General features: G+C 37.0%; 1 protein-coding gene across 1 annotated transcript in view; it reads right to left on the reverse strand.

Annotated features, from left to right (window-relative positions):
• The window catches only part of LOC128744427 (nitric oxide synthase), a 79,690-nt gene extending 72,010 nt beyond the window's left edge, over window positions 1–7,680 (reverse strand). Inside the window, exon 1 of the mRNA XM_053841442.1 lies at window positions 7,517–7,680. Coding sequence (XP_053697417.1) covers window positions 7,517–7,680 — 164 coding nt within the window. The remainder of the gene's footprint in view (window positions 1–7,516) is intronic.
• Between the last annotated feature and the right edge of the window lie 2,924 nt (window positions 7,681–10,604).

Below are 10,604 nucleotides of genomic sequence, written 5' to 3' on the forward strand. Positions count from 1 at the left end.
CTTTTTTTCCAAATCAACGATATACTGATATAAGGTGGTTGAAGTTCGAAAAGGATCTATAGGTTTTTTTCTCTTTTACCTCTTTGCCTGTTTTGATATACTTACCTGCTATTAAAAAATGGCATAAAACTAAAATAACAGTTAACAAAGCAACAATATTTGTTGCTTTTTTATTGAAAATTAATTTTAAAACATTATTGATGGTAGATTGAGCATATTTGCAAAATAATGAAAATTGAAAGATAGATATTTATCAAAAACAGCTGGTGCTGATAGAAAACTGATGTCATATCTGGAGTTCGAAGACTATTTTACGTGACAATCAGAAGAAATTGTGTCAAGATACGACAAATTTCTTTTTTACTATTGACATGTTGACTTTAATCGTCTTCAAGAAGATATTGGAAAATACTGCATAGTAGAAAATGGTCAAACATGAAATAATTGAATTGAAATTATTCGAGTTAGAGAAAAAACCAGTTTTTTATTTTCACATATGCTTGAGATAAAACTCCAAGCTTTCAGAAACGGCCAAGTTTGATTTTTTTCGTTTGCCCCTTTTTGAGATATTCTATTCCAAAAAAGACTAAAAAACACAGGAAAAACGTTAGAACTCGTTATACGTATGAGTTTTCAACATACAATGTTCTACAAAAATATGTCTTTTGATAAGATAACCAATTTTGTAAAACATTATGGTGCAATAAAACCACTGCATTTGAAGAAATCAGCGAAAAAGTGATTTTTGAGAGGTCTTGTTGTAAAACACCCTGTAAGTTAGAAACGCCTAAAAATACGCCTACTATGTCTTTGGCAAAGTTACTTATATAATCTTTAGCTACAATTTTGTCGAAGAAATTATCCTTCTATCTCTTTCTTATAAAAAGTTATTATGGATTCTGTGTTTACAAGCCAAACTGGAACTTAGTCGTTGATTTCGCATTAATTGTCTTTTAGAGTTGGACAACTTTGCTGAACATTGTAGGGAGCTATTATAAAACGCTTAGCCGCAAAAGTAAGTTTCCACTTAACTTTCGTTTCTGGACCACTGTGCGATGGTTGTTTCTTCCAGGAATAATATTTCCCTCTGGCGATTCTATCTTAAACATTCACATTTGTCAATCGAAAAAATAAGAAATTAGAAACTTCTAAAACAAGTTGCTTAAACATGTTTTTTGTGAAATAAAATAAAAACTTATTATGAAGGCTTGTGTGTGTTGAAAATTGTTGAGAAATATAACTAGAAATATTTACAAAATGTTTTAACAAGTTGTAACAAAACCTATTTTTAGAAAACGATTTTTTCTGATCTTATAGAAGAATTACATTTTATTATTTGTCGCTTAAACATGTTGTTAAAAATTCTAAAAGCAACAATTATGATGTTAGTAACTTGCTTGACAAACGTTATGCCTCCACCTCAGCAAAATATAGACATAAATGAGACAAGAATTTATGTTTCTTGCTGCTTGCGCACTTTTACGGCCCTAATGGTGGTAATTTGGTGGGAATAAATTTAACGACATTTTAACGGAAATCGCGCAAGTGAAATGATATTTATATTCGTTCCCACCCATCCATGGCCTGCTCCGTGAGAACGAATAATCAAATGACATCGCGGAAGGAAATGTTGTTTTACGGCGAAAATCTTCAGAGACAATAACCCGATCAAATGAATACAAACAAACATAACACATTTCATGAGTTCTAGAAATATATCACAAATATGTCAAATTATGTTATAATTTGATCTAGTTTATATCAGCATTAGTTACAAAAATCAGCATTCTGTTCAACTTTATTCAGCAAGAATAAAACAAAGCGTGTTACATGTAATAGAACGAGATAAAATCTCTGTAAAATATTTTGTTTATCGTAATTCTTTCAATTCAATAGTCTTTCATCCCATTTTTAGCAATCTGTAATACTTACAAAGCAGCTAGACTGACGAGTGAAAAAAATTTATATGCAAAATGAAATGTTTATATTCCAATTGTCATAATATATCATACGATAAATATGGCATTTTTCTAGTTGTATAAACCAGCTAATGGACAACAGAGGTGGCATGATTTATGTGGTCTGTCGAACAGTTTCCCAGCTTTTAAAAATTATCGTCCAACGTAATTGTTGTAAAATAAGGCTTTAACCAAACTTTTATTAACCAAATTAAAATGTTAAAAATTTAAAATGGTAATGTTAATTTTTTAAATAACGGTACTCCCTTCTTCGCACACCATTTTTCCTCCCCAAGACATGACGTTAATAATCGTGATCGGAGACCTCAACTTAGGAGGAGGAATTCAGACCGATTATTGGACATTTTCAAAAAAGGACATTTACTCTAGTATAAAAACTATCGAGGCATTACATTGCTCTATCCAGCCTATAAGGTGCTGTCCCGTATCCTTATCTGTAGACTGAGACCGTTAGCGAAATCCTTCGTCGTTCCAAGCTGGCTGAACGACGAAAAGCTCCTAGAATAGTGGAAGAAGTGGGTAATACGGTCAATATGCAAAAAGGGCAACAAGTTGATATGTGAAACTACAAAGCGAACACTATTCTCAATGCCGCCTATAAAGTGCCTTCTCAGGTCATCTTTCACCGTCTATCGCCGCTGGCAAGTAAATCTGTGGAAAATTACCAAGCCGGTTTTGTGCACGGGCATTCGACAACCAACCAAATTATACCAAGTCTCTACGCACGACCTGTTCATGCATTTCAAGGCAGCCTATGGTACCATCGACCGTGAAGAACTATGAAAAATGAGATTAAAACGGCATTCCCGGGAAGCTGACAAGACTCATTAAGGACGGTGTACAGTGCTGTGTAAGGATATCGGGCGAGTTAACAAGCCCATTGAAAACATGCTAGAGACGGTATTTCCTGTCTCCTGTTCAACATCGCGCTAGAAGGTGTTATGAAACGTGCGGATTTTAAAATGCAGGGCCTTGCCAAATTATCTATTTCGCTGGCGACGTGAACATTGTCCAGGTAGTTGCTGAGTAGTATACTAAGGTGAAACGTGAAACAGAGAAGGCTACATAGGTAGTGAATAGTGAATACGTCTAAAACTAATTACCTACATGTTAGCAGAGGGAACCGAGCGCGATCGAGCTCGCATTGGCAACAGTGTGATAATCGATGGAGACCAATTCGAGATGCTGGACGAATTTGTTTACCTCGGATCGCTGATGACGTCGGATAACGAAGCAGAGAAATACGCAGACACATTCTTGCCAGAGGTTGTGCCTACTACGGATTCCACAAGATCCTTAGATCTAGTAAGCTTCACTCCTCCCTTACTCCCCCCTTAATCAACTAAATAATAATAATAATAATAAATAATGTACAAAACGCTATTAATAATATTACAAGCGCTCAGCGTAAAATGGCGTCGAAAGAAGAGCGGGTGCGAAAAGCAATTGTGTGCGGTCGCAATGAAAATCTGGATCTCTCGTTAAGAAAACTTGCCAAAAAACTTGGATTTTCTCCAAGCACTGTTTAGAGTGTTTTAAAATCGTTCGATAATCGCTTGACAACGGCTGGGAAGAAGGGAAGTGGAACAAAAACGGATCTGAAGAACCACCACGAGGATGCGAAGGTAAAACAAATATTACGGAGACGACCAGATCTTTCTGTACGTACCATTGCTCGTAAAATAAAAATGTCGCCAACATTCGTGCACACTTCTAAGCAACGACGAGGCATGAAGTCTTTCAAGGCGAGGACTGTGCCAAACCGTAATGATAAGCAAAATACGACGGCCAAAACACGCGCTCGTAAACTTTATCGCGAATATTTAACGAAGTTTCCATGCGTTATAATGGACGATGAAACGTATGTCCTAGAAGACTTTAAATACTTTCCTGGTAGGGGAACAAGGGGCAAGACGACCACCCGGGGCAAAAGTGCCACTCTTTAGTTTTCCATTAAAACGACGAAGAATTTTAATATGGTTATTTTTTATGGTTTCTAAAGTGTCTTACAATATACCATAGGAAAATTCATCGATAAAAAATATAAACTCAGACATTAAAATGATTTTGAAATTTTACTGTTTGAAAATTGCACAAAATGATAATGACTATGCCGAAAACAAGCATACTGAGATCTTATTTATCTTTATGTGTATTATTTTTGGTCTAACACATTAACTAGACGTAATTCCAATAGATAGAAGGTAAAATTCAACATTTCTCTACTTGTGGTCATTTTCCCCGCCATAGTGGCACTTTTGCCCCGTACCTATTAATATCGAGCGAAAAAACATCTGAAACGAAAACGTTATTTTTTCAATATTTATATTATTTTGATATTGAACTCACTGAAACTGTTTAAATTATACCCTCATCTAAGTTTTAGGCCTTTTCAGGTTGAATTCAATTGGTTCTTTTTGCGCGTAATTAATTGAAAACAGTTGAGGTGTCCTTTATGCCCCGGGTCCCCCTATGTCTTTTTACACTGCCGTGAAACGGAATGGCGGTACAGAACATTTTAGGACAAAGAAGAAAGCCAAGTTCCCCAAAAAATATTTAGTACGGCAGGCCATATGCAGCTGTGGTCGAGCAAGCAAAAGTTACATCACTACGGGAACGGTTAACAAGGAAATATACCGTGAAGAATGCCTGAAGAAACGATTGTTACCGTTCATACACAGCCATGATGTACCCTCGCTGTTTTGGCCTGATTTGGCATCCTATCACTACGCCAAAGATGTTTTGGAATGGTATGATGCTAATGGAGTCCATACTGTACCGAAGGAGGCGAATCCACCTAACTGTCCAGAGTTACGCCCCATCGAGCGGCATTGGGCTTTGGTGAAGAGACAGCTGTCCCAGCACAAACAACGAGCAACAACTATAGATAAATTTCGAAAATCTTGGACAAACGCAGCTAAATTGGTTGCCAACAAGTCTGCACAAAATCTTTGTGTCCATTTTTCCCTACCTTTGCGTGTCCGTCTTTCCTTACTTGGATACTAATTTTTCAAAATTAAATAACTTTTTACTGAATAATTAAAAATTCATTAGACTTCCAAGAGATATTCAGTAAAGTTAATCAAACTAACGCAATGTCGTTGATATAACACGAAAATATTGTTTGTTTACGATTTACCAGTTTATTTTCTACACACACAAAATTACATCGGCTAGTTATGTAATGTGACAAGTGTCCGTCTTTGCCGCACTTCCCCTACACTCAAGTCATACTGAATCAATGTTTCCTTCCGTAGTCCGAAGGTTTGTTTTCATTAGCCATAAGTTGCAGCGGGATATTTTTTCACCGCTTACTGCGACGAAACAATTCATCCCCGTCGATTAAGCAAATGAAATGCATTAAACATTTTATATGAACGCATATTGTCATTCTTTCACTATTTACAATCGAGAATTTCCAACAATGTAACAAAGAAATTATGAAATCATCAAGGATTATAAAAGCTAGCTGCGATAAAATGCAAAAGTAGCTCATAAAAAAACATAATATGCTGTTCCACATTAAGTATTCCACAGTGATCGAAATGTCAATTGAATTGCAAACTACAAAAGTTAAATACTTGTTTTAATATATTGCTTGCATCCTCTATAGTACAATGCAATTCGGTTCGGTAACAATGATTGAATACGTCGTTGACATTTTATAACAAATCATAAAAGTTGGTACAGAATTGCTGAATGATTCCTAAGGTCACATCCCAAGCAATAATCCAAGTTTTATTGCGTTTTTATATTTTTCGGGCGTTTTTTTATTATTTCATTGCGGCTTTTCATTGGATTTTTATTTTCAATGTTCAAAATGATGCCCTCCTTCCAGATAGAGTAATAAATGATGAAACGATTTCATGATTCGGCGTCCTACCTCTGTTGTGTGTCTTCCATCCTACGTTCCACTTAAGTGACACTATTTAATTACTTTGCAACACTTTGCACTGTAATTAAAAACTGTGTAGTAACTTCTATATTTCCGATGACAACGAGTATGCATAGTTTAATCTTCATTGGTAGACTACCGGTTAAATACTACTCTCGTAATATAACTCACCACTTTACTGACAGTACCAGTATTTGATAAGTGTTCTACATATCTAACCGCTTAGTGTATAACAGTTTTACTATGGGCCGTGTTGTAAATTTATATAATTTATTGCTACTGCCATTATTGTAATTGACTTAAGTTTTTATGAACGTCTTAGTGGAATATGAAAATTAAATGAGAGAAAAACGTTTTCACAACTACATCCTACCAGGTATTAATATTGAATTAGGTAATTGTGAAACTGATTCGAGAAAGAGAGTTTCTTTCACTTAATTACTGTAATTGTAATTCCTAATGAGTTTATCAAGAAGTCGACTTTATTTCCCAAAAACGATGCCTGGAAGATAAAAACCAATAATAAGGAAACTAGAGCAAGAGATTTTCTAAATCATGGTTCTCGGACGAGCATTATTGGATTTATAAAACTAGTAATTTCAGAACGAGTGGTTCTGAAACGGGTCGTGTGTTTTAAATTTTCTTAGGTTTAATGGCGGTATCTTGTCCACCTGTTTATTTTTTCTGAATTAAGGAATGTTTTGATAACTTCTTTCTTGTAAATCAAAGCCGTTATTTGTCACATTAGACATTTGTGCATTTTGAAAATAAAAATAAAGATGAAAATGATCGAAGCTAGTAGTTGCTAGTAGGGTAGATGATCCATTAGTTGCGCCACTAAGCACAATATACCTTCATTTTGCTTGTTTATTGAGGTATATGCTTCAATTAATGCTTGTGGGATATAAATTTATCAAATACAAGGTATTTGTCACAAGGCAAGACAATTGCTTTCGTTGTACGAGAAGCTTTATAAAGAAAAAATGAATTTTCCGATTCAATTATATTGTACCAACAGTTGCGCTAATGTTTTCTTAATTAAGTTTGATGTTCCTTTAATTGTGTTATTCCATATACATTGCTAGGTTGCTAAGTGAAAAAACATCGTAGCAAAACTATAGATGAGCGCCTATAGTTGTGCGCTCCAACTGTGCGTTAGATTTTGGAAAATTGGCATTTTAGCAAATAATGCTCTAATTTTTTCTAACTACCAATACTTCTAAAAACCTGTTTTATATAATGAATGTAATTGTTTTATCTAAAATGCTACGGTGACGAAAATATGCATTAATAATGAATAGTAGCGCAACTATTGGTACTACCACAACTACTGGATCAACTACCCTAGTACATTTCAAACGTCATATTGAAGAAACAAATTATCCAGCAAAGTTAAAACTGATATTTCCGCATGAAAAAAGTGATACAGAACCCCTGCCAGAAATTTAGAAAGCAGCCTCGTCCTTCTATCAGGTAAGCTTTTCATAGTTTCGGAAAAAAGTTAATAAGAAGTAGAGGTGGCATTTAGGTAGTTTGTCACATTAAAATATTTTAAACCCTTTTTTTTTAAATTGAAAGCAGGAATTTGATTTAACACATTTTGAGTTGGTAGAAATGGCACAAAATGGATCAAAATTCTTACCCAATCGATCCGATACTATTGTTATTGAACCCGTTGCCGATGTGGTTCGTCACGCTGCCGTTGCCGACGCCAGTGCCAGTGCTGCTGCTGTTATTGCGGCCCTTATTCATCAGCGAGCCCATTTTCAGATGCTCTAGCATCGAGTTCAAATGCTGGGACATCATTATGCCCGAACTGTCCACGTGTTGTGCTCACAGTTTGCACTCCCCCCGCACGATCACTTTGAAACAAACCCTCAACGCAGGTCACTCGTCACTCGAACGGCGCGAGCGGTACTTTTGACTTGTGGGCCGAGGTACTTTGCTGTAGCATTAAATGTCAAGTGGCACTTGTCGTGGGGTTGATTGAATGCGGTGGTGCGATTTTCGGTTAAACCTGCAATGAAACAAAACAACAAATTGATTTTAATTAACCAACTGGTGAAGAATTGATTGAGTGCCGTTTGTTTCTATTTTATAATTTGAATGTCTACGATTTCTGTTTGATTTAATTTCAGTCAATATAACAAATTTTGTTACAAGTAAAACTGTTTTACAGGGGAAAGTTGTATAATGTGCCCCGGCTCTTAAAACTTATACTTGGCGAAAACACGATGAAACCCCCTTGATTAGCTTTATTATTTAATATTTTTCCCAGCAATACGCCCCACTGCAGATGTTGGTTTAAAAATAGAAAAACAGATCTAAGTTCCAGTCTATTGCCTTTATTTACTTCAATTTACGTGGTAGGAATAATGTATTTAAAACGTCCAAACTCCAGGTTATTCAACTACGCGAAGCAAAATGCTTCCTACAAAATAGAGCATGTATAACAATTTTAGAAATTCTCAAAATACCGCGTGGAACACGTTATACTGCTGGTAGGATAAATTACCCCTCGCAAACGAAAAACCCAGAATTTAGACGCTGTTATTAAATAACTCTCCGCGGTCTTATTCTATAACTCTACTTGAAATCAATAATTGTAAATGATTTTCAACTCAAATACTGCAACGTTAATTTTGGGAAGCATAGTATTCCATTCCCCTAAAAAATGGTCCTGCACTCTTAATCACTGCATTCCGTAATTCCCTGGATCTGCCTACACTAAGGAACGCCATCTGGTGAATAATTTATATCGAAATATTGTAGATTATTATTATCGTAACTATAGAAACGTGACGGTTCCATCTTTCCTTCGTACTGCATATCCGCGTCGCACACTTCGATGGTTTGCTGAACGTCTTCATCGAACCTCTCAAATTCTAGATTCATGCTACTATCGCTAAAGTGTCCACATTCCGCTTCAAACGATGGCATTGTCCGTGTAGTTGAACTCGACGTTTCGTCCGAAGGAGATTCGGAGTCTGCTTCGGATATCAATTCGTATGGTGAGAGAATCAGTGTAATTACGCTCGACGGTTTGTCAGGCGGAGGTTGAAACTCCAAGTCGATACCGGTATTACTGAACCTTCCACATTCAAATTCATATGAGGACAGCGTCCATGTAGTTGCTTCCGATGTTTCAGGAGATGCAGGAAGCGGTACAGCTAGCACACCATCTTCTTCGTCTTCTGAAAGTACGCATGGCGATGAGGCATCCTTGAAATTAAGTCTCCTCACACAGGACGGTTTCGTGCCGGTTCTCTTTTTTCTTGGAGTGGCGCTTTTCAAGGGAACAGCACACGGAAAGCACCCACCTTCGAATGTGTACGCGTCGACCAGAGCTTGCACTTGGTTGGCCATAATAAGGAATTCGTAGCTAGCCTCCAGCCGGCGAAAGCATGGCAAGCAAACGAATTTCGAGGAATTCGGAATGGTATTGTTTTGTGCTAATGCTCCGCCATAGCATTGAGTCAGTAACATTTCGAAATACTGGTGATTTTCCACGTCCAAAAGGTCGGACTCCGCTAAGCAGAACCGGCACACCCACTCGTCTTGGACCCTAGACAAACGCAGCGATAATTCTCTGTCCATGTTGAGTACGGTTTCCATGCTGACTGAAATGGCTTAACAATTTTACAAACTTGAACTGAACCATAATAACTTATTCGCATTTGCTTTTATACAGCAAAAACTGTTTACCTCCAGAAACATTTTGTAGGTAAAGCGAGATAATACCTACATCTTTTGCCTGTATAAAAAGACAGTTTTGTTTTCTCTGGAATCCGATACTCGTAGAAAACTTGTGTTTTCTTTACCTACCGATCTGGATAATGAAGTTTCTCTCTATTTTTACCATAGAACATGAGGAAATTTTTTCTTTGATAATTTTGATTATTTTTCGTTTTCGCTTAATTTTGATGAAACCAATCAAAACGATCTGCAGTGGTGTACTTTAAATGACTGTCGCAAAGCCAAATTAACGCAACCTAAATGATGGATATAAATTAATTGAAGTGGCTCGAATAAACGCCAATAAATTTCGCCGTCATCATCCCGTCACACATTGATGTATAACGATGAAAGGCTATTCACACCGTGATTCCGGGAAAATCCTACATAAGAGTCGTATAATTCTCACGTCGCTGGTCGCCGCCATCAAATATTTTCAGATCGTTAACAGACGCTTTAACGGTGACAAACAATCGTCCCTCGACCAGCGACAGGGTGGCTGCGAAGAAAAATCGTCGACATTATTTTTGGCTGTTGTTCGAAACTTTCCCGAATTATCTCTCATTCAAATTCAGCTGATATCGGGGAACCTTAAATCTAAACAATTATTCACCCTGTAGCGCAGTTTCGATGAAAAAAGGATTTTACCAACAGAGATTTAATGCGTTTATCTTGCCTGTGGAAGCACCACGGCACGGTTGACGGAGCGGAAAATCTCGCTACCCCATAAAATAAATTTAATTTAACACTTTGGTGAACGAAAAGTGCTCGCCCGCCGCACTTGTGAAACCAATATTATCACTACTAAATGCGTGTTCGTGCCCGTAGGTACTTAACTTCGGTCGGAGCGGATCAACCGCCCGCATCCCAAAGGCAACGCCAACGATTAGGGGTTCATTAGTGGCCGATCTGTCGAAGCCGATTTGCGGCTAGACTTTGTCGTTGGGAAAAGAAACCATTTGCAGACGATTTGTCACGCGGTTAACTTTAAGTGC

The sequence above is a fragment of the Sabethes cyaneus genome, chromosome 3, assembly GCF_943734655.1.
Source record: "Sabethes cyaneus chromosome 3, idSabCyanKW18_F2, whole genome shotgun sequence".
NCBI classification, from domain to species: Eukaryota; Metazoa; Arthropoda; class Insecta; order Diptera; family Culicidae; genus Sabethes; species Sabethes cyaneus.